This window comes from Zosterops lateralis (genome assembly GCF_965231275.1).
Source record: "Zosterops lateralis genome assembly, chromosome: 15".
Lineage (NCBI taxonomy): Eukaryota > Metazoa > Chordata > Aves > Passeriformes > Zosteropidae > Zosterops > Zosterops lateralis.
Genome location: NC_139775.1, coordinates 14,968,001 through 14,991,123, shown reverse-complemented (window position 1 = coordinate 14,991,123; position 23,123 = coordinate 14,968,001). Strand labels below are relative to the sequence as shown.

Below are 23,123 nucleotides of genomic sequence, written 5' to 3'. Positions count from 1 at the left end.
ATAAAAGGCACTGGAATTATGTCTTCTGATCCATGAAGTGTCCCATTCAATCCAATGCATTCGATGGCAATGAGAATAAAACTGAGCAGGAAAAAAAAACATCCCTTTGGAGGGGAAAAAAAAAATCCAAAAACTCAAAAAGAAGTAGCATTCTAAAAGTCGATGACTGCATCTAAAAATGTCTTTAGTCTCTAAAGAGTCTTCCTTCTCCTCCAGAGGGGAACATCATCGGGTGGTTCCTCAGATTCACCGCACAGGAAATGTTAAATCCTCCAATTAAGTGTAGCACAGTTTTATAGTACAATTGGAAAGTTACTCAAACGTCTTCAAGAAAGCACTGGCAGTGCTAGAATTATCCAAGTAAATCCAAAGCAGAAGAAAGAAGCACCTTTCATAACCCTCCACAGGGAGACCAAGGAGGTAACTGGACTTGGAGGTACTTGGCAGCTACAGACACAGGTGGGTGGGAATCCACTGCAGGACCACCCCAGGCTCCCCTGTGAGTTCCAGCTCCTGCCAGTGCCAGGGAATGCAGGAAGGGCAGCAGCAATAAAACAGTGCTACAAAAGGCTCCTCTCATCAGGGCATGGCTCAAGGTGGCCTCAACTTGAAAGCCTCTAAGCAGATGCCCCGATGAGTTCCTCGTCGCAGTTCAGTCTCTCCAGTTGTCGTAAATAAAAAAAGAAATAGGAAAAAAAAATAATAATAATAAAAAAGAAATCAAAAGACACAGCTGGTATCCAAAGTCCATGACCTGTTCCTCTGGGGTTTATCCTATGGGTGCTGGAGCTCCCCTCCTTGCAGGCGTCACAACTTGCGCTGCTGTGCATTGGACCCTTTGCCATGAAGCTGAGAAGCATCTGAAAGAAAATAAAACCAGCTGGGAAGGGGGTTCAGCTCCAGCCCATGGAGGGTGAGCAGCTGGGACACCAGCCCTCTGCACAGAGGGAAAGATCTGCTCTTCCTTCCCAGCACCAAGGAATGAGGAAGAGGATGTGCTTGGAGTCATCTCTCCACTGGGAGCAGCCCTGCCTCTGAGGAAGGGACAAGGGAAGCACTGAGGGTCCCCTGTGGCTCCCAGCAGAAGCCCCATGGCACAATTCCAGCTGCCAGGGAACTCCTTAGCCTGTGCCCTTCTCTAAATCCACCCTGCCACATCTCCCCCTCCAGGAATCCCAAAATACATGGTGTGGTTGCCTTGCACCTCAGCTGGTTGAAGTAACCTGTTGAACATTTTTGCTGTTGTAATCACAGAATCACTGAGGTTGGAAAAGACCTCCAAGACCATGGAGTCAAACCTGTGACCCATCCCCAGCCCAGAGCATTCAGTGCCACATCCAGGCCTTCCTTGGACACCTCCAGGGATGGGGACTCCAAACCTCCCCTGCCAATGTCTGATCACCATTTCCACGGAGAAACTCCTCCTGACATCCAACCTAAACTTCCCCTCAGGCTGTTTCCTCTTGTCCTGTCACTGGTTCTGTGGGAGAAGAGGCCAACCCCTCACCTACAAACTCCTTCCAGGTAGGGCTTTAGATGCTTTATTATTTTTTTTTAATTATTTAATTAGGTGCTTTTTAAATGAAAGCTTTAAGTGCCCACTGATAGCAACAGGATCCACAGGAACCTCACCACTGATGAAACAGAAAGGAATGGATGTGGAGGCAAAGAGAAAATGCACTGAAGAGAAAAAAAAAAAAAAAAAAAAAGGAAGGAAGTTTAAGGAAGCAAAAATTTTTCCAGAAGCAATTAAAACTACTTCAGACTGTGATGAGCAAATGGGAGCACCCAGACGTGCAGCTAAGCAGCAGTGGCACCCAGCAGTGCAGCAGCAGCCTCTCCTGCAGGCCAAGAGCAGCTCCTTGCATGCAAGAGCTCAGCCCAGCACAACCCAATTCCACATTCCCAGCACAAAGCACCACCTCCACCAGCAATGGCAGCACTGACCACACACAGGCAAGCACTGGATGCTCTTTGCTCAGAGGCTTTTGGATGAACGTGGATATAAAAGCGTTTTTATTTAAGGCACCAACATTGCCTTGCATTTGTAGCAACCTCCCAGGCACCTCACAGTGTTCAGACACAGAAATGCAGCTGTGGGCAGATGTTGGCACAGCCAAACACCACAGCCTGTGCCACAAAACACAAGAATTCAGTTTAAGGTTATGGGGGTCACTTAGATATATCTGCTGTGGTCTTCTATAAAACACCAGAATTGGGAATGTTCCAGGAGATGGCAGCACCAGGCTCCATCTCCAATCTTTAAGTGAAAACACCAAGAGAGAAAAGCAGGTCCTTGCTGAAGTTGTATCCGTGGTCAGTTTTCCTTCATTTATTCCCAGTGGTCTTTTATCTTTTGGCCCTACATCCTGCTGAAGAGTCCATCAAAAAATTCTTCAGTTGTAAGCCCTATGAACAACAGTGAGGTGATCACTCTGAATTCCCTCAACTGAAGGGACAAAGCTGCTCCTCAGTGACCTGGAATATATTCCACAAGCCACATTCAAGGTGCAATCCCTGATCTCATTCCAGGAAGTGATTTACATACAGGAAGGGTCTGTAACACCAGTGATCACTGCTAGGACGTTCTTCAGCTCTACCACACAGCATGGCACAACCCACCTCAAACTTCAGCAAACCCAACTAATTCTTTGCATTTTCATGAGTGCACAACACACTCTTCTTTCTTCAGCAAACAAGCACAGTGCTCAGCCATCCAAGGGTGTTTTATTCCATGACTCCTCCAGGAGGCTCCATGGCTATCCATGCACACAGCCACAGGACCTGGCTAGCAATCCTAAATCAGGCTCATTTAGCCCAGGAAGATCATCCCAAGAGGAGCAGGTACTAAGATAGTGGCATTGAACTGCACTGAAGTGCTACAGAACACGCCTGAGAAAGCAGAAATTGGAGTTATCAGGGCAGCTCCCTGAAGCAGGTAAGCACCATCTGCTGGTGCTGAGCTTCCATTCTCCTTACTTCTCTCCTTCTTTGAAAAACTCGTATTTAATGCATCATTTTCTGCAGGCATCAAACTGGGGCAGGAACAGGCTTAACAGCCAAATCCTCACGTTGTGAGCAGCGAGTGGAGCAATCTGCATTTACACTACAAACTTGTCGTGAAGGAGATGTTGGCAATTAACTCCGTGCACAGACACAAGACAGTCTGGTCTGACACATTTTATGTAGGTCACCAGGAACACAACTCCACAGAGCTGGAATATTCATTCCAGGGCAGTCCGGGCAGGCTGTGCACAAACAGGCACAGCTTTTTATCCTGGCAGGATAATTCAGAGTATCTCCAGGAACCAACATTTGTAAGCATTGAGGACTCATCATACCAGAAATCATAGAATCTTAGAATGATTTGATTGGAAGAGACCTTAAAGCCCATCCCATTCTATCCCCTGCCATAGTAGGAACACTTTCCACTAGCCCAGGATGCTCCAAGCCCTGACCAACCTGGCCTTGGACACTCCCAGAGATCCAGGAGCAGCCACAGCCTGTGCCAGGGCCTCCTCACCCTCACAGCCAAGAATTTCTTCCTAATCATGGAATGATTTGGGTTGAAAGGGACCTTTAAGCTCACCCAGTTCCACCCCCTGCCATGGGCAGGGACAACTTCCACCAGACCAGCCCCTCACTCTGTACCTCAGAGAGGCTTTAGTGACAACCACACAGCTGGAAAACATGGACAACCCCTTTGGCTCCAGCCCTGCAGGAAGGATCTGCTGAGATAGAGGGAGACTCACGAGGTAGAAGACAAACACGAGCATCTGACAAGTTACCTGGCAAACTCTGTGGTAAATGAGTGGACAGGGCAGAGTGTGGGAGTGGCGCTGCATGGTGGGGGCTGGAGTGCAAACCAGCCAGAAGACCTAGAGAGAAAAACAAAGAGAGGAGAGGGGAAAAAAAAAGGAACAAATACACATCCAAGACAGAAATGAGCAGAGGAGCTGCAGCAGTTAGCAGATATTGGGTTCCAGTTATTGGCACTTCTGGGTGAGCTCTAGGGAAACGTGCCCAAGGTTCTCCAAATGCAACTGCTGGAGATACAAAAGCAGGGACCACAGCATGAAGCAACAGCCAGAGAGATGGGCTGGTGTGCAACGGGCCAGCCCCAGCAGAGCACTGATGTTCTGTGTGACAGCACAGGCACAAGGGACACGCAGGTGACCAGCAGGATACTCACTGTGCCCGAGGCCGTGGTGGAAAGTTCCCGGAGCAGGTCCCGTAACTATTGCATCCTTGGAAACTCCTGCTTTTGGGGAGGAGTCGGAACTGAAGGAGATGACATGGAGAGGGAAAGAATGAATAGGAGAGATAATACCTAACGGGGTGGAGCTCAGGGCAGCTGGCAGCTTTGGGTTGTTGGACTTGTAGGATGGAGCCAGTACGCTTAAGGAGGAGGAACTCGTTAGCAGCACAGCTCCACTAGTTCCTTTCTGCAAAGCAATGGAAAAGGTCAGTCAGGAGAGGGAGAACCAAGGCACAGCATCATTTGTACTCACAGATCTGCAAAACATGGAATGCTCGAGAATTCCCCCTTGGAAAAAGCACCCTCCCAGAGAGATGCCAACACTTGAGGCCATCTGCAGATGGACATTGGCGAGGCAGCTCTTCTGGATTTGCCTCCATGACTCCCCTGCTCTGGAATTGTGCCTCCACTAGGCAGAGGAAAAGTTTCCACACTGCCTGTGAGTTCCAGGGGTAGTTCCTGCTCACTTAGGGCAGCACACACTGCTGACAACTCCAGGCACTGAGCTCTGACACCCAAGGCATCCCGGGATGTTATTTAGGATCTCCCTCATGGGGACAGGCACCAGCTGTGTTTCCCAGCTCTCTATCAGGAACAGACAGGCTACATAATCTTTCCATTTAAATACACCCCTTATATTGCCCAGCTCTTTCCATGGGGCACAAAGGAAGGCAGGGATGAGCAGCCAACAATAAATTAATACAACATTAGGAATTATGACTTTTTTGCTATCGATAAAAAATAAGCCCTTTATACCATTAACTAATACAATATTGCAATAACATAAATCTGTACTGACAACATTACAAGAAGTCCTTCCTGTAATGTTCTATTCCAACAAATATTGGGAAAATTTCTTCATGGAAAGAGTGGTCAGGCACTGGCACAGCTGCCCAGGGCAGTGGTGGAGTCTCTGTATCTGGAAGGATTTAAAAGCTGTGTGGATGTGGCACTTGGGGACATGGTTAGTGGTGGCCTTGGCAGTGCTGGGGAATGGTTGGACTCAATGATCTTAGAGGGCTTTTCCAACCTGAATGATCCCCCATGGTTCTTTAACCACAGGTTATTTATTCCATGGGCCAGTCATGATGAAAGTGGCAATAATACTAAAATCATGTGGAATAATTTAAAGAAGGATAAGTTTGTAGATCTAATTAATAACAAATTCATCATTATACTTTTAGTATGCAATGAATTTTATCTCTTGTGATAAATCACCTTATTGCATTTTCTCTTAATCCCAATGGGAGCCCTACTGTCCCCATAACTCTCAGAGCAGGGCAGGACCATGACAAACCCTGGGCAAAAAAACTACCCTTTGGAAGGCAGCACAGTATTCAGCTTAGTGGTTATTTAAGCTGAAAATGAAAGCTGGAATTCTGGAGGGCAATGCCAGGACAAAGGCCACATCTTTCTAATCTAAAGCAGCTAAAATCCAGATACTCATTGGAGATCTCCATCAACTGCTTTCCCAGTGCCCCCTTTAGGGCGGTGTGAACAAGGCAGGAGCTCCCAGCGCAGCCCCCCTTACCGGCACAGAGGTAGAGGCTGCAGTGCTGCTGACCACAGCTGGCTTTAGGGATGAGGTCAGCAGCTTGGCCACGCCCTGGGTGCCCCCGCTGGAATCTCCGTTGGAGCCTCCAGGAGGTGCCACCAGGGTCAACTTCTGGGAAACGGGAGTTTTCTTCACCGAGGAGCTGGAGGCCGGGCGGCTGGAGGCTGAGCCCGGGGAAGGGGCTGCAACACTGGGGAGCAAAGTCCCAGAGGAGCTGCCCTGGTTGGCAGGAGCTCCAGAGGAGGAGCTGCTGGAAGAAGCCCCGTGCTTGGAGAGGGACCCGGCAACAAAAGGCGATTTGTAGGATTGTCCCGAAGAGCCGGAGCCGCTCGAGTGTTTCCCGGCGTAGCCGAGAGATGAGGAGGACAAGCCTTGGCTCTTGTGGGAGCTGCTGGAGTTTTGGGTGCTGCCTGGGGACGTGGAGGAATGGAAGCTCTGAGCTTTGGTTGATGACTTGACCTGCTGGAGGAGGGAGCGCTGGGGCAGAGGGGTGGCAGAGGTCTTGGGATTCTGCAGTTTGACAAAGGGAGCTGGGGAGGTGAAGGTTTTCTGGAGCTGAGCACCGGGGTGGAACACCTTCACCTGAGAGCCCGGCACTGGTGCTGAGGCTGGGGGCCCATGGCCTGGCCTGACCAGGCTGTGGTGCTTCTGTTTAGCCTGGTGGGCATCAGGAAGGATTTTGCTGGGGGAGGCTTGGCAGGAATGCTCTTTGTAATTAGAGTTCTCTGTCTTCTTGTCTTGAGAAGACTGGCCCAACGCCAGGGCCTGCTCAGCTAGGAAGTTTAGAGGAGACTGGAGGGAACCAGAGGATGATGTAGGGGAAGGGTTGGGCTTTGGAAATGTCCTCTTCTCCTCTGAGGATGCAAGAGTTGGGATCTTCTCTGGTGGAGCTTTTGGAGCTGCAGGAAGAGTAAAGTCAGGGCTCCCTGCTGCCCTGCTGTTCAGCACAGCCAGCTCCTTGGACACTGCCTCCAGGGAGGAGGTGGGGTTGTGAATCAAGTCCTCATCCAAGGAGTCATCCTTGAAGGTGGCAGGAGTGGCAGTGCTGCTGGCAGCTTGGGCTGTGCCAAGGGCCAGGAGTTCCCTGGTTTGGGCACTGATGCCCAGGGCTCCTCCCTGGGGCTCTGAGGACATGGCCAAGGTGCTGCTCGAGTGCAGGGAAGAGACAGACACCGACAGCTTCTTGTCTGGCTTGCAGGAAGAGTCCTGGAACAGCATCACAGGAGATGGCACAGTCAGAAGAGAGACAGGGTTTAAAAGGGGAGGGAAAATTCACAATCTGGGGATAAAAGGCAGGATACACATATTCTGTGCCTGTGAGCCCTCACTTCCCTCCCATCTAAATGGGATGCCACTGCCATCAATTTTAGCTGCTGTTCCAGTTGTTTTTTCCAAGCCAAATACTGAGCAGAGGCATTTCACAGTAGCTGATGTACAGACACAAAGCTCAGACACAGGGCTCAGGATGGCAGGCACTTGACTTTTGGCACACACCAACCATGAGAACCAGAAAACAGAACTCACCTTCACTTTCACCTTAGTAGGAGCTATGACTTTCTTCTTCGCCCTGTTTGGAGGGAGACAAGAGAAACGTGGCTCAGTGAGTGCCCCCAGGGAAGGAGCCAGCTGGGGAGCACACCTGGGCCCTGGCAGTGATGATCCACTGGGTCTTTGCAGGGAACAGAGGCAGCATCTCGGGTTGCTAGGATTCAAACACACATAACATTTGGTTGCTGCTCTTGGAAGCCCCAACTCCCACACAGGAAGAGGATTAGGGAGTTGAGCAGAGTCCTGGAATGGCAGCAGAGCAGTGAAACACCCAGACACACATCCTGCATCAGCTGCAGGGCCCCACTGCTGCCCTGCTACAGCAATGCCCAGAGAGAAACTGGCACAGAGACCGTTCTGCAGAAGTTACATCTTTCTTTTGGGTTCCCAGAAGAAGCCAAGGATGCAAAAGCATCTGCCAAATTCCCAGAGAATAGATATGGTCAGATGCAATCTCTGGTACAAGACATCCCTGAGCTGCTGGTGGTGTGGCTGAGGGAAGGATGACTCTCCACCCTATTGCACTTCCCCTCACTCCTCCAGTGCCGAGAACAGGACTGCCTGCCAAACTGACACCAGCCTAAATCCACGCCCTCATCTGTTATTAACCACCAGGCAAGATCCATGAGACCCTGTAGATTAAAGCTCCTGCCCAGCTGGATTCTGATGGCTCTTGGTTTGCCTGTTGCACCCACCTTCACCAGTCTGAGCTCAGTGTGACCCTCCTTGAACCAGGCAACAAGAAAGAGGGAATCCAGAATCCAGCAAGGACCAACTGAACAGGCTGCAGTAACCACACTCCTCTTTACCTCCCTGAGCCTCCCAGCACAGAGGCCTGACTCCAGCCTGCTGAACTGGAGGCAAACTGGCTTTAATGTCCTTATTTTTGAGCTGAAGCACCTCAAGAAAGTGTTGGGAGATGTCACACACAAACAGCTGCTCTCCTTAGACCTCCCCAAAGGAAGCAGCACTGATCTGTGTGTGAGGGGAGAGCCAAGCAAGCTCAGGTGCTCCTGCACGATCCCCCCAAAGCCCCAGGGAATGGAGATCAGCAGTTTTCACTCCAGAGGAATGCTGTGATACTCACAGGACTGATGTGAGGTGTCCGTGTACACGCCTGCTCTCCTTAAACAGTGTCCTAAGAAGGGAAGAGAGCAATGAGAAGTGATATCCAGCAAGACCCAGTAGAGCAGCTGGGATCACTGGAGACAGAGCTGCAAACTACAGCAGGGGGACTTAAGTGAAACTGAAACCACAGAGAGCAAACAAATATTCAGCCCTTTGCCAGGAAGATCAGCCTGAGCTGCCCCACACAATTCTCTCTCTGGGGGAGCGATGTTTGCAGGCACTGGAAAGGCCCTTAAGGCAGTGGTTGGACAATGCCTAAGGAAAAAGCTCTGCCAGCTTAAAAAGCCATCTGGAGAGGCAGGATCATCACTCAGGGCCTTCCTGCCCTGATCATCCAAGAGCTCTTCAGCTTCCAGGGAGAAAGTTCCCTCCCTGTGCCTCTCACACAGCAGTGAAGGAGAGAATGGTCTGTGCTGCCTTTGTGTCCCCAGCCATGAGCGGAGGTGACTCTGCCCATCACAGCCCTGACTGAGCTTCATCCAAAGCCCTGCACTACTGAGGGTAAACCAGAGTCTCCCACAAACACTCTCTGACCCAAACTCAGCTGCCCTCATTCATGTCAGGGAGGAGTTATAAACATTCCTTCAGTACTGGCACATGGAATGTGATTCCTGGCTGGTATTAACAGACTTCTGTCATCATTTTTCTCTTAGAAAGCGAGTTTATGTCAACCTAACATTCTGTTAACCATCTCTTAGTGTTAATGGAGGAAACAGACTCATGGCAGGGCCTCTCTAACTCATCCATTAAATTGCTGCTCTGTCCACCTTCAAGTTCCTCTTAGAGTTGAACTTCTGGGATCCTGGTGACAGTGAATCCATAAAATTGTTACAGTTTTCCTAGAGCCACCAATCCCTCCCCGTGGCTGTCACTCTGCCCTCTGTCTTTAAACCACCAAATCAGAGAATATCTTGAGTTGAGTGGGACCCAGAAAGATCAAGTCCAGCTCCAAGTCCCAGCAGGAGAAATAATTGTCCTTGAGCCACTGGAAAGCAACCAGGAAATCCACTTTTACTGAGCCATTACTTACTGTACTTAATTCCACTGGAAGTGCCTCCTACACTGAGTCTTGAATGCCCAATGACAGTTTCACCATCAAACTCGAAGATTTTAAATTTGCTTTTATTCAAAGAAAAGTTTTTAAAACTTGGCAAGCTGAGACCCTCAGGGCGGGTATATCTTTATTAACTAAGCAGGAATTTTCCCCCACCTCTTAATTGTCATCTTCCAGCTCCTGCACCACCACACTACAACCATGCTCAGCATTAGGAACTGCTACTTACATCTTTCTTTATCTCCCAACACCCAGAAAGCAAATTCAGCAGAGAAGACAGCACTGCCCAGCTGGTGAAATGCAAAGAGACAGATCATGGAGCAGCTTGGGTTGGAAGGAACCTTAAAGATTCCCAAAGTAAGACTGTAGAGTTGTCCTTTCTTTAAAAGTATTGAGCAAAACAAAGCAGGCCAGAAGGTGATGACAGTCCCAGCAGAGGGACTCTGCCATTTGTGTGGCTCTCCGCCACTGCCAGCACAAGGGAAGGGATGATGGAGAGTGGGAAAGAGCAGGAAACAGCAGTGAGGGTACAGAAACCAAATTCTACTGACTCTAATAAGCCCCTATAACCTTCCTACTTTGCCTTCTTTTGGGAATGCTGCAGAGAAGACTTCCTAAAGCGTCTGAAAAATGTAGCCTTTGTGATTATAAAGTGATTTTCTGCAATACAGAGCCAAGGAAGCCCTTGGGCCTGACCTCAGTGCCAGCTCTGCTCACCAGTGGCCCCTGTGTGACACCAACAGGGCCCCAAGGCCACTCAGCACTGCCAGTAAAAGAGAGATGCCAATAAACTGGAGACATCCCGAGGAACAGGGACACAGACGGCCAAGGAGAGATGGGTTTGCTCAGCCTGGAAAAGGAGAAGCCCCAGGAGGAGTCTAATGGCAGCTTTCCACTACCTAAAGAGTTGTGGAGGCAGGAAAAAGATGGAGCCAGATCTTTCTCAGAGGTGCACAGTAATAAAACAAAAGCAGGGAATATTCAGTTCAGCTGCAGCAAGGGGAATTCTTATTGGAAATAAGGAGAAAAGACTTCATGAAGAGTGATCAAGTATCAGAACAGGAGCCCAGAGATGCTGTGGGAATCTCCATCCTTGGGAATCATCAAAATTCCACATGCCAAAGCCCTGAGCACTCTGATCTAACTCTGAAGCCAGCCATTCCCTGAGCAAGGGCAGGACTAATGACCTTCCCAGGTCCCCTGGGACAAGGAATCCCTTGGTTCTTGCTCACCTGGCCTGCATCCAGCCTTTTGGCCAAAGGGGCTTCACCTCTCCTTCTAGGAAGGTCTTCACATAATCCTCTAGAGACTGAGCCTTATTCTTGTCAAGGTCATAACCATCCAACTTAATCTTCAGCAAGTGGCAAAGCAGCTCCCTGAGGAACAGGAAGATTTCAGATACAGTTATGCAGATGGACCTTTCCCACTTGGAGATCATTCTCTTTATCCAGGCTGGATAAATGCACCAAGACACAGCTGGCTATTGCTAACACAAGCCTGCACTGCCTCCTCAGGAAAGGGGAAGGGAAAGGCACAGTCCTTGCTCTGTGTGTAACAACCAGAGAACTGAACCTCTCAGCAGGGAGAAGGCAGGAAGCAAAGCTGGTTATGTCCCACATGGATCAGCAGCACAAACTGATTTGTTCCAGAGTAAGAAGAAGACAGCAGGATTGATTTTCTTTTTACCCTTTGTCACTCTCCCTTGTTCTCAGCACTCTGTCAGCCCCGCAAGTGCCAGGGGCAGCAAAACCCAACAGTTTCAACTGCTTCCACAACCACAACCTGGGTGTGTCAAGAGTCTGGGCTGTAGCACATCAGCAATTCAGCTGAATCCCTTCTGTTCCCAAAAAATCTGATTCACTCATTTTGGACTCTGCACAGAGGCTTCTCAGCACTTCTCTCAGGGTTAGCCTGGGCCTGAAATCACCTTCAGGGTGAGATGAAATAAATGCAGTAATGGCTTCCATAAACAGCACCACCTCCAAGCTGACTGTTCCTACAGCAGAGCAGCACTGCTCTGTAAACAAGACACACACACACCAAAATGCTTCACTGCCACCTGCAAGGAGAAGACAGGTCAGGAGTTTGCTTAATATCTGAGTGATTCAAACCTGATTTCATCATTCCACTGGAATTTCTTCCGCGGGCCCGCGACACGCTTCCCTCCCTTTTCTTCATCCTCATCATCATCGGAACAAACTCGCTGCTCTTTGTCTTTTTCCTCTTCCAGCATCCTAAAATGGAGACAGAAAATGTGGAAGTGATTGTCCTGCAGGCTCAAGGGGAGGATTAAGTGTATCTGAATGGCACTGGACTGAAGTCTCAATATTGGTAATCTCTGGCTGAGGGTACAAGCTGAGCTATGGGCTCAAGGTTAAGAAATCTTTCAATATTTTGTAATAGAGATGATGGAACTAATCCAGCCTGGCTGTTCCTGCTCCTAAGGACACGCCTGCACATACAAAACCCTTCAGCCAAGCTCTGGTGCCATCAGTGCTGCTGTAGCTGCCATTGCCACAGACAGCACAAGGAGCACACACACCTTAATTAGGCCAATCAATGCCTAATTTAGCCTACCAAACAAAAAAGAGGTGGCAAACTTCAGGAGAGCAGCCTCCAGACCTGCTGGGAAAAGCTACAGATGGGGAATGAACAAAGGAGGAGCTTACTTGGCAAACTTGGCCTGAGTATGGGCTTGGCATTCCTCCTGGTACTTGGCCACCTGCTCTGGCATGGCCCTTCCAATGGCTTCCTTCAGCTTCTGCAGAGGCTCCTTCAATCGACCACCCTGGAGAGAACACAGAACACCCTGAATCTCCACCAAAACCCAGCCAGCCCCAGCTCCCAGCCCAAGACAGTGTCCCCACAGAGGACACAGCCAGTTTTTGGGGACAACAACCACACTGTGGCCAGCAGGGCTATCACACACTCACAGTTCTGTGCTGGCCACTCACCTGCTCGTAGAGGTAGAGCCTGCGGGCTCGTTTGAGCAGGGTGTCCTTGCTGCAGGGGAAGAAGGTGGCCAGGTGGGCGTAGACCCCCGAGCGCACCTGGCTGCTCAGCTCCCGAGTCTGCAGCTCAATGCTGGGGGACAAAAACAGAGTTAGTGTGGGTGGCAACGACTCCCCAAGCAATCTGAGGGCAGCTGCAGGCAGGGACAGAGGGACAAAGGACAAAGCAAACTGCCTGAAGGTTCTTTGGGTTCTAGAATGGATGGATTTTATGCCAAGCGGTGCTTTCAGCCGGGTCTGGGAGCAGCTGGAAAAGGAGCAAATGGAAGTCAGCAGTCTGGTGAGTTATGCAGCTCTCCTGGAGCCCCTTTAGGCCCTGGAAGGGGCTCTGAGCTCTCCCTGGAGCTTCTCCTCTCCAGGTGAGCACCCCCAGCTCTCCCAGCCTGGCTCCAGAGGGGCTCCAGCCCTTGGGGCATCTCCGTGGCCTCCCCTGGACTCTCTCCAGCAGCTCCAGGTCCTGCTGCTGTTGGCCCCAGGGCTGGGGCAGCTCTGCAGGTGGGGTCTGACCTGAGGGGGCAGAATCTCCCCTCCTGGGGGCTCAGCCCAACACAGGGGGCTCTGGGTGCTCACAGGGGGGACATGTCCAGCCTCTCACCCACCAACACCCCAAATCTTTCTCCCAGGGCTGCTCACAGCCAGTTCTCCCAGTCTATATTCATGCCCTGATCCAAATTGTACAAATCTGGCTAAATCTGCTCTGAATGAGGCTGAAGTGATCAGTTTGACACCAGCCAAGGACTGTTTGTGCAGCCAGCACTGGAATGCTGGAAGGTGCTAATCAGCCCTGGAAATGAGAGGGAAAGAGAGTCCCAAACCTCCCCTTGGCAGTTCCCTGCAAGTGCCCGGATAAACCTTAATGAAATTAAAGCCTGGGTGTCAGTATTAGTGCAGTGATCACAAAGTTCTGTGCATTCATCAGGCCTCTCCAGGCTCTGGCAGAAGAATGAAGCCATTATCTGCAGCTGCCTGAGCAACACTGGCACTCTGTAATTTGGGTAATAGAGCAAGAATGGAATTCCTCCAGTTTTCCCAGAGAACCACTTGAACACATCAGCCTTATCCCAATTATAAACAACTCTACCTAGCATCTAAGTTAAGTAGCAAAAATGTATCTTACATCTCTCATAGGGAGAGATTAACTGGTCTTGCATCAAACTAAATTTACAGGTCAAATGACCAAATTTAGGGACATAAATATCAGGCAGCATCTTGAGAACAGGAGGCCTGGATTTATCCCCTCCAACATCCTCCTACCTCATTCAGATTTCAACTGAAAGCCATTTCTAGGAGACTTTCATGTTATTTTGGGCATGTTCTGCCTGCAAGACCTGTACAAGGACAAACCCACAAATCCTGCTGAACCTGCTCCTGAATTTACCAAAAATGCTTTGCCTAATGCTCTCCTCTCCCACATCTCTCTGCTGGCAGCACTTACTCCAGGATGATGTTGTTGATGTCCTGAGTGAAGAATCTCTGCTTGCCTTCTCCCTCAGCAGCAGCTCTGGCAGCCTGGAAGGCAGGAGATAACACAAATTATCAGCAGTTCACAGCTGGCACAAGGAAACAGGTGTCTTCAAAACCAACACAGAATTACTGCAAAACAAGGCACAGTTTTATTACACAAATTATTCAGGCACAGCAGATGTGAGGTGGTGCCCTATCCTCTCACACCTCCCCAGTTTAAATCCAACCCTGGTGACCTTCCCAGTCTGGATTCTCCTCTCCAGAGGCACTGGAGTTGCCATTCTGGAGTGAAAATTCCTGTTTTGTGGGACAAAAGGAGGTGGCTTGGTGGATTCTTTGGCAAACTTGCCATGAGGGAGAGCAACACCTTCAGGACATGGTTTTAATTTCTCTGTAGATTGAGGAATGTGAGCACAGAGCTTGTCCCTGGACCAGGAAAGCTCATCCTAATCACATCTAAGGAAAGTTGAGGACATTTATCACCAGGTTTTTCTAGATCAATCTGGAAACTAAGCCAAGACACCAAGAGAGAAGAGTCACAGCCACAGGGGATGTGTTATTCCCAGTCAACACCATGGAAACAAAAAATAATAATAATAAAAAAAAAAGTCCTGTTCAGGAAGCTTCCTGAGCTATGACTGCAGCTCCCAAAGTGCTGCCCAAAAACATCACACCCATGAAAAATATGTCCAGCAGCAAAATAATTCCAAGAGATGAATGAGATAGCAGCAAATTGCCAAGAGCTTTCAGGTTTTTTTTCTAAGTGGGGATATAAACAAAGCTGGGATTTGGCACAAGGCACCACAATGAGTTAGTGATTCCTTGCACAGCAAAGGAGGCCAGGAGAGGATTTTGAAATCTCATGATTTACCACTCCAAAGTTGAGGCAGGCAAGCAATTAATTTATGCCCAGAGGGTGAACATTCCTCCCTGCCAGCAGCAGGTGATATCAAAGGAGAAGGCTCAAGCTAAGGAGAATCCTCAACAGGAAAATTACTTAGGAAGGAGAGGGTTAAAGTCAAAGTAGTTCAAGTAGAAGAGGAAATGCCTGGAGGCTCCATTTAACTCAGGAGATGCTCCCAGCTCTGGGGTGAAGAGACTTGGCTCTCAGGCAGAAGTGCAGCAGCTCTTCATTCCCACCTGAGTTCATGTCTCAAAGTCTTAACTGACCCAGAGGTTTTAGTTTGTTTCTTTTTCTTAACATCCACAATCCAGCAAACAAGAGACACAGCAGGAGGAAAATCTAAGCAGGAAAATCAGTGGGGACTCTGCTATTAAACTGTTTCACAACACCATAAAAATTAACCTATATGATATCGTGGAATTTCCAAAATATTCTCCTTTAACTCAGATAAGAGTCAGAAACAGCAATTTTGGTGCTTTCTGAAACAGAAACATCCAAGACCCCATTATTTTTATCAGCTGTGGCAATACTTCAGCTCCTCCTCCCCTCCCATCTCTCAGCCCCCTGCACAACTCAGCAGGAAGGTTCTCTAAGAGCAGCTTATCTTTAGTAACAGGAGTTACTCAGCATCTCTGAGTCTTACTTAAGCCAGAGGTGCTCTAAACTGAAGTGCTCCAGGAGGCAGAACCACCACAGAGCTCCAAGTGTGTGTTTATGACTTAAAATCAATGTTTAAAACCACACCAGCAGCAGGAACAAAACCTCCCAATGCTTGGTGACAGGCTGGCAGTGACAACCCTCACACCATAAGGCTGAAAAAGCACATTTTGACGTGCCAGGAGGGGATCCCTGAGCAGCACCAAATGTTTTCCTTCTCCAAAGCACACTGGAGCTTCCAAAAGTACACCACATTTTGGATAAGATGGGTGAATCTCCCAGGAATTCAGCTGCAGGATGAGCCACTGGTGAAAATACACAGGATCATCCTTCTACACATTGATATATTCCACTCCCTAAATGGTTACCCCAACAGCCAGATGTTAAAAATGGCTAAAGGATTCAAACTGCCAAATTGGTGCAGCTCCAGTGATACCCAAACTTCAGTGAAAGATCTGCTGTGACATGGAAATGGTTCTAGCAAATCCTCAAGCCCCATCTACAGGGCTTTCCAGGCCTTTTCCCAATGTAGAACTGTGGCAATGTTTTCCAGAACCTTTATTTTACACACTGTGCACTCCTTCACTGTCCTGACCAGCTCAGCACATTAAAAATATGATGGTGGAATTTGTCCTTGTCATGGTTTAACCTGCGACTCAGCCCCACACAGTTCCCTCATCCAGGTGGGATGGGGCAGGAAATCACAAGGGTAAAAGTGAGAAAACTCATGGGCTGAGATAAGGAGTGTAACAGGGAAAACAAAAGCTAAACAAGCAAAGCAAAACAAGGAATTCATTCCCCACTTCTCATGGACAGGCAGGTATTCAGCCATAACATATTGTTCCTTGGGAAAATAAATACCATCACTCCAAACATCCCCCTCTTCCTTCTTCTTCCCCCAGTTTTATATGCTGAGCATGACCCTCCATGGTGTGGGATATCCCTGTCCTGGCTGTGTCCCCTCCCAGCTCCTGGTGCCCCCCAGGCCCCTGGCTGGCAGTGAGGGGTGAGGAGCAGCACAGCCCTTGGCACTGGGTGAGCAATAACAAAAACATCCCTGGGTTATCAGCTCTCCTTACAGCACAATCCTAAACAGCCACTGTGGGGAAAACTACCTCTATCCCAACCCAAACTGGCCCTCCTGCCTCAGTAATTCACATTTCAATTCATTCATGTCAAAATGACTTTGGAAATTACTTCTTGCATCAGCTTTGCCAAGAGAATTAAAGAAGGAATCCTGATCAGGTGTGTTCCTCAATGTTACATTCAGCAGCTAAAAAGGTCCAGCACCTGGACATCAACTTGACATCTGAGCCTTGAAGAAAATTACTTAGAAGAGGTGACACAAAGGTGTGATTCCTGTGGATGTGGAAACTCCCCCTCTGGAATGTGCCACACAGCCCCAGCAGAGCCGCGCCCCTGCAGTGCCCACCAGCCCCAGGAGCTGCTGTACCTGAGCCAGCTCCTTGATACGTTTCTCCAGGGGGGCTGGCAGCCCTTCTGGCAGGGATGGAGGCTGCTTGAAGTCCTGCTCCAGGCCTGTGGCCCCGGGGTCACTGCCATCCTCCACCTCGGGGAAGGGGCTGCCCTCGGGGGACTCGCTGAGGAGCCGCTCCAGGTCCAGCTCGCTCAGGGAGTCCATGGCTGTGGCTGCCTGCAGCAGGTCACTGTCACTGGCGTGGCCAAAGAGGGACAGCAGAGGGTCAGCCATGGCTTCAGCCTCCCTTGGGCCTGCAGGATCTGCTGGGGAAGGAGTCGCTGCTTTCTGCTCTTCGTCTTTTTTCTTCTGGGCATCTTTCTCCTTCTGAAATTTCTTCAGCATCTCCTTGACGCTGAGAGCTCCGGAGTATTTCTTCTTCTTCTTCTCCTTGCTTGCATTTAGTGCTGTGAAGCTGCAAACAAAGAATAGAGGGGGAAAGGGAGCTGAATACAACATCAAGGAGCAGAGAAGGTCCCTTCCCACCCTGTGCACTTCAGGCACAACTCCCTGGAAAGTCTTAGCCCCTTAACCAATTACACCAGAAAAAGTATTTTACAGCTTCTGAAAGTCTTGAGGTCCTGGCTGTCCTGACTCACTGCAGAGAGGTGCTGGGGCTTAAACCACCTCCACAGAGCTCTGCTTTCACTTAACTAAATGATATTACTGTTATTCCAGCAAGGAAGGTTGATAAATGCACAATTAGTACAGAGGAACTGAGGCAGGACAGAGTTAGTGTGAAGCTTTCTGCTGTGTTAAAACCAGGAGAGCAAATTCCTTTCCTTGCTCACATTGAAGGAATCACACACTGATGAGACCACGTCAGACACATGGGCTGGTGCTGCCCCAAAGCAGATCCATGCAGGAAAAAATAAATTACAAATAGTTAAATGAAGAAGGGAAAAACTTAGGAGGAAAATATAGGAAATGAGTGAAAAGCAACAGATATAGTACTCCAAGAGACAGGCCAGGCACACCAAAGCAAGGACAGAGCTACAGCACAAGATGACTCAGAACAAAAAGTAAAACTATTCCATTTTACAGCCCAAAAGCTGTAAAAGAGCTGAGCACTCATCCAAGAAATACTTTGGGCAGGAGTACAAAGGCCTGCCCAGAAAGAGCAGTAACACAGCCTGCCTGGGAACCTCTCCCTCCCTGCCAGCCCAACAATGCTCCAGCCCTGAGTCCTCCCCACCTGCCTTTCCTCCCACACCTTTGTCCCAGCTGTTGTTATCTTTCTCTCTAGTCTCCACATCTGTTCCCACTGTCAGTGCCTGAACAGAGCTCCAAACACAGCACTCCTGCAGCCAGCTGTGCCTCTCTTTGCTCCCACACTGCTGCTGTGGAGCTGTGCTCCTTCCCTGACCATCCCCTGCCTTGCTTTCCCACTCTGGAAGCAACAGGGGTCTTCCTGCTGGTGTTTGCAATGTCCATTTGAGCCACCCCACACTGCAACAGGCTCTCACTGCAGCCACCCTGAAACAAGGAGCAGCAAAAATCCCCTCTTCCCCTCCTTACCCAGCTTTTGGAAACTTGGACTTCTTCGATTTCTTTTCCTTGTCGTAAGAATCATCCTTTTTCTTCTTCTTTATTTTTTCACCCCCATCTTTCAACTTCCGCTTCTGCAGAGGGTTAAAAACAAGTCACAATCAGTTTCTCACAATATTACCAGCACTCCCAGAGCCATTTTGGGACCTCTCCCAGGAATGTAAAAACACAGGACTCATTAACCCAAACCCCCTCCATCCCTCACCATGGCACATGTTGCCTTTAGCATTTGACAACATGCCCAAAATGCTGTGACTACCAGGGTGACAGGGAGCTGCTGTTCCCTCTGCTCTGGAAACCAGGAAACCCCACCAGAGTCCTCCCCATGCCTGACATTCTTAATTTTACCAAGAAATTCCAGGATACAATGGGATTTCAAGTGCTTATCCCTATTCAGTCCACACCAAGTCACGAATCTCTCCCAGTCTGGATGTTAAGCTCTGAGCTTGCTGTAACAAGAGGGAATAATTGAGAAAGCTGCCTTGCTGACCTTGGGACATTTCTTCTTCTTCTCTTTGACATAGTCATCCTCAGACTCAGAGGCCTGCCGGAACTGCAGCGTGCCTGAGTTGATGTAAAACCCTCCGTACTTGGTAGTGAGAGAGGCAGGGACCAGCTCATCATACTGGAAACAACAGAGAACACTTCATTGGCACTGGGAGCTTGGTTACTTCATTCCACAGCTCAGCTGCTTGGAAGATGCAGTGGGATTCATGGAATCATAAAACAGGCTGAGTTGGAAGGGACTCATCAGGATTGAGTCCAACTCCAGGCCCTGCACAGACACACCAACAATCCCAACCTGTGCATTCCTGAGAGTGTTGTCCAAATGTTTCTTGAGCTCACACAGCCTTGGTGGTGTGGTCAGAGAGCCCTTCCAGTGTCTGATCTTTCCCTGATCTCCCACCTAAAGCTCCCTGACTCAGCTCCAGCCCTTTCCTCAAGTCATGACACTGAGGAGTTTGTGCTCCCCCGAGGACACTCTGGAATTCCTACCAGCATCTCCTGGCACACAGCTGCCCCAGGAGCTCTGATCCCCTGGCCCTGGCCCTCTCCTGGCTCTCTCCCAGTGCAGTTTAGCCTCCCAGGCAGCCCCTTTAGCCCCTCTCACAGCCCCAGCAGCACTCACAGCTTCCGAGTTGTCGATGAAGGAGTCGGACTCATCGTAGCCGTAGCCCATATCAATCAAATCCTGAATCCGGTCCTTCCTGCGCCTCTTGCCACCCTGAACGAGGAAATATGGACACTGTGATCACTTTTCTTTCCCAGGACCACAGAGATACCCTGACACAGGACAGCAATGCTGGCTCCAGGACAGAAAAGCTACAGCAGAACCAAACCAGGGCTGGCTCCATCACACTGTACTCCCCCCAGGGTGGGGTAAATCCAGTTTTAAGCCTTGTCACACAGAAACAAAACAGTGCAGACAAATGAAAAACTGCCAGCCAGACTCCACACTGAACTGGGTCTGCATCCCTTCAACATTCCTGCCAGGGATCCCTTCCACAGGGTTTGCTCTTCCCTAAGTGCTCCAGTGGGTACAGACATCAAAGACACACAGAGAGTGTCAGGGTGACCCATGGGCCAAATTTGTATCACAAAACAACACAGAAATTTCCACCCTAAAGTGCCAAAGGGTATAAAAAACAGTGTGGTTTTATTGCCAAGCACAGAAATAATGCAAAAGGAAGAACAGAAAGGAAACAGGTGAGACAGATCCATGCAGCAGGTCCTGAGGGCAGTGGACTCATCACACTCAGACACTTGGCACATTCCATCCTGCCACAGCAACAAGGCCTAGAAATTAATTTTTGCTTAAGGAAATTCAGTTTTATCAATCACAGTAAGCGATTTGCCGCTCACTTTAGTTCGTGTCATTTACTTTAATCAGACTCATCTGATTTAAGGATGAATCTGAACTATTTTTGCAGCCCTGAGACAGAAAAAGAAGATAAAACCCAGTATGTGGCAGCCAGGATAAAGGACTGGGGGAGAACAGGAACTCAAGAGCAAGTGAGCCTTAAAAGCACTGCCCAGCCCAAAGAATAACACAGTTTAAAGAAGGAACACTTACATATTTTTCTTCAAACTTTCTAGCAAGAGCCTCCACTTTATGCCTTTCCTTTTCCTCATCATTGAAGGGATCAGGCAGGTCTTTCTTCTGCAGAAACAAAAGGAGTAAAACCATGACAGTCAGTCCTGTCACACTGCCACCAAAACCACATGAATTAAACCCATCCTGACTGGAGCAGCTGGGCAGAGGCTCAGATAAATCAACCTTCAGGGCAGTGTGGATCAACATCTTCATCCCTGACGTGGACAGTGGGATCAGGGCACTCCCAGCATGTCTGGAGATGTCACCCAGGTGTGTGGTGGGGCTGGAACCCACAGGATCAATCCAGGCTGGGAGAGGAAGGGATTTAGAGCAGCTCTGGGAGAAGGATTTGGGGTGTTGGTGGGTGACAGGTGGATTTGCCCTGGCCATGAGCACTCAAAACCTCCCTGTGCTGGGCTGAGCCCCCAGGAGAGGGAATTCTGCCCCTTTGCCCCCCCAGGTGAGATCTCACCTCACCTGCAGAGCTGCCCCAGCCCTGGGGCCAACAGCAGCAGCACCTGGAGCTGCTGGAGAGAGTCCAGGGGAGGCCACGGAGATGCCCCAAGGGCTGGAGCCCCTCTGGAGCCAGGCTGGGAGAGCTGGGGGTGCTCACCTGGAGAGGAGAAGCTCCAGGGAGAGCTCAGAGCCCCTGCCAGGGCCTAAAGGGGCTCCAGGAGAGCTGGAGAGGGACTGGGGACAAGGGATGGAGGGACAGGACACAGGGAATGGCTTCCCACTGCCAGAGGGCAGGGCTGGATGGGAGATTGGGCAGGAATTGTTCCCTGGCAGGGTGGGCAGGCCCTGGCACAGGGTGCCCAGAGCAGCTGTGGCTGCCCCTGGATCCCTGGAGGTGTCCAAGGCCAGGCTGGATGAGGTTTGGAGCTACCTGGGACAGTGGGAGATGTCCCTGCCCATGGCAGGGGCTGGAATAGGATGAGCTTTAAGGCCCTTTCCAAAAACTGGGATTCTGAGAGTGTCTCTGTGGTTTGGGTGCTCTCCCAGCCAGTTTTGTACCTGCCTCTGCTTCTCCCAACCCTCAAAAAAAGCCCTCCAGAATTAAGTGGCATAAAACATCAACTGACTGACAAAACATCAACAGTCCTGAAGGCAAACAGTAAAGGAATAGAATCCAGTAAGTTTCCTTTCATAGACAAACACTTCTAACTCAAAACTTTCATTCATGTCTCCTTTGGTGCCCTTTGGAAAACAACTCCTTATCACTGCCAGCTGCCCAGGTACCAAAACTCATTTTATATCCACCTATTCCAAACTAAAGGAGCATCACCTCCCACTCCTGCCACCAGCACAGCACCATCCCAACCCCAGATCCCAGCCAGTGACACAGTGTGACAACAATCCCCCAACCTGTGTGTCAGTTCTCCTGCCTGCAGGATATTCCCCCACCCTGCAGCACCTCACATCTAACACAGCCCCAACTCTCCAAACAGCAACGCTGACACAACCTTTGAGCCTTTCAGCTACAGCACAAACACCCAGAACTCCTCAGGGACGCTCACCTTGTCCCCTGAAGATCCTCCTTTCACTTTCCCCCGGCAGCTCTTGAGCAGGTCGGGATAGAAGAACTCGGGGCAGCGTTTGTGGTCGGGCTCGAAGAGGGTGAGGGTGATTCTCACGGCGGTGGCCGCGGGCTCCGCCTCCGGGGGCTGCTCTCCCTCCTCCTTGCGGGACCTCTTGAGGAAGCTGCTGCTCAGGGGGCCGTGCAGAGTGGTGAACGAAACCCGGTGGGGCTCTGTCATGGCTGTGGCCGAGCCTTAGCAGGCCTCACGGCATCCTTCCCGCTGCGTTAGGAAAGGTCTGATGGATCATCTCAGCAGGGATGATTGAGGGTGTTGGTGGTAGAAGAATAAGTGCTTTGCTTTCGGAGTTTTGTCAGAATGCTTTGCTGCAATCATTAGAGAGAAGAAAGAAAGAAAAGAAGTCAATCCTGGTATCAGTCTTCCCTCCAACACTGGAAGTTCTCCGTTATCCCTCCAGTCCATGGCAGGTCTCTCTGCTCACATCGCACCGCTCCATTTGTATGGGCTGAAGGAAATCCAGCTGTTTTGGGAACAAAATGAGCGCGCCAGACTCACTTAGACGCGGCCCAGGAGCCCTGGGCACAAACACCGGGCTGGGCTGCACCTCCCGGGCCGAGACTGCACCTCGGGGCCGGGGCTGCACCTCAGGGACGGGGGCTGCACCCTGGGACAGGGGCTCCGCTCCGTCTGCCCGATCTCCCGCTGCACGCAGGCCCGCACAGCCCTATCCCCGGGACAGCGGACGCTCTGAGGGCTGAGCGGGGCCCAGGGCTGAGCGGGGCCCGGAGTGGCAGTACTGGCGGAGGGAGCGCGGCCCGCGGTGCTGAGGGGAGGCCCGAGGCCGAGGTGCGGGGATCCCGGGGCCCTCACTCACTCACTCACCGCC

General features: G+C 50.2%; 1 protein-coding gene across 5 annotated transcripts; it reads right to left on the bottom strand.

Annotated features, from left to right (window-relative positions):
- Positions 1-21: 21 nt before the first annotated feature.
- UBN1 (ubinuclein 1) lies at positions 22-22,589 on the bottom strand. Of its 5 annotated transcripts, XM_083872349.1 has the most exons (17): positions 22,217-22,589; positions 20,679-20,765; positions 19,734-19,829; positions 19,095-19,229; positions 18,575-18,678; positions 17,033-17,471; positions 13,990-14,063; positions 12,498-12,627; positions 12,213-12,331; positions 11,655-11,777; positions 10,776-10,919; positions 8,449-8,499; positions 7,338-7,380; positions 5,790-7,019; positions 4,193-4,445; positions 3,789-3,878; positions 22-860 (listed from the first exon to the last, which is right to left on the bottom strand). In XM_083872349.1, exons 1-17 carry the CDS (start codon positions 22,454-22,456, stop codon positions 808-810), a joined length of 3,411 nt encoding a protein of 1,136 aa, XP_083728475.1. In that variant the 5' UTR covers positions 22,457-22,589; the 3' UTR covers positions 22-807. The 5 variants fall into 5 exon arrangements, with proteins under 5 accessions (XP_083728475.1, XP_083728477.1, XP_083728476.1 ...); XM_083872351.1 differs by lacking the exon at positions 3,789-3,878; XM_083872350.1 differs by lacking the exon at positions 8,449-8,499.
- Between the last annotated feature and the right edge of the window lie 534 nt (positions 22,590-23,123).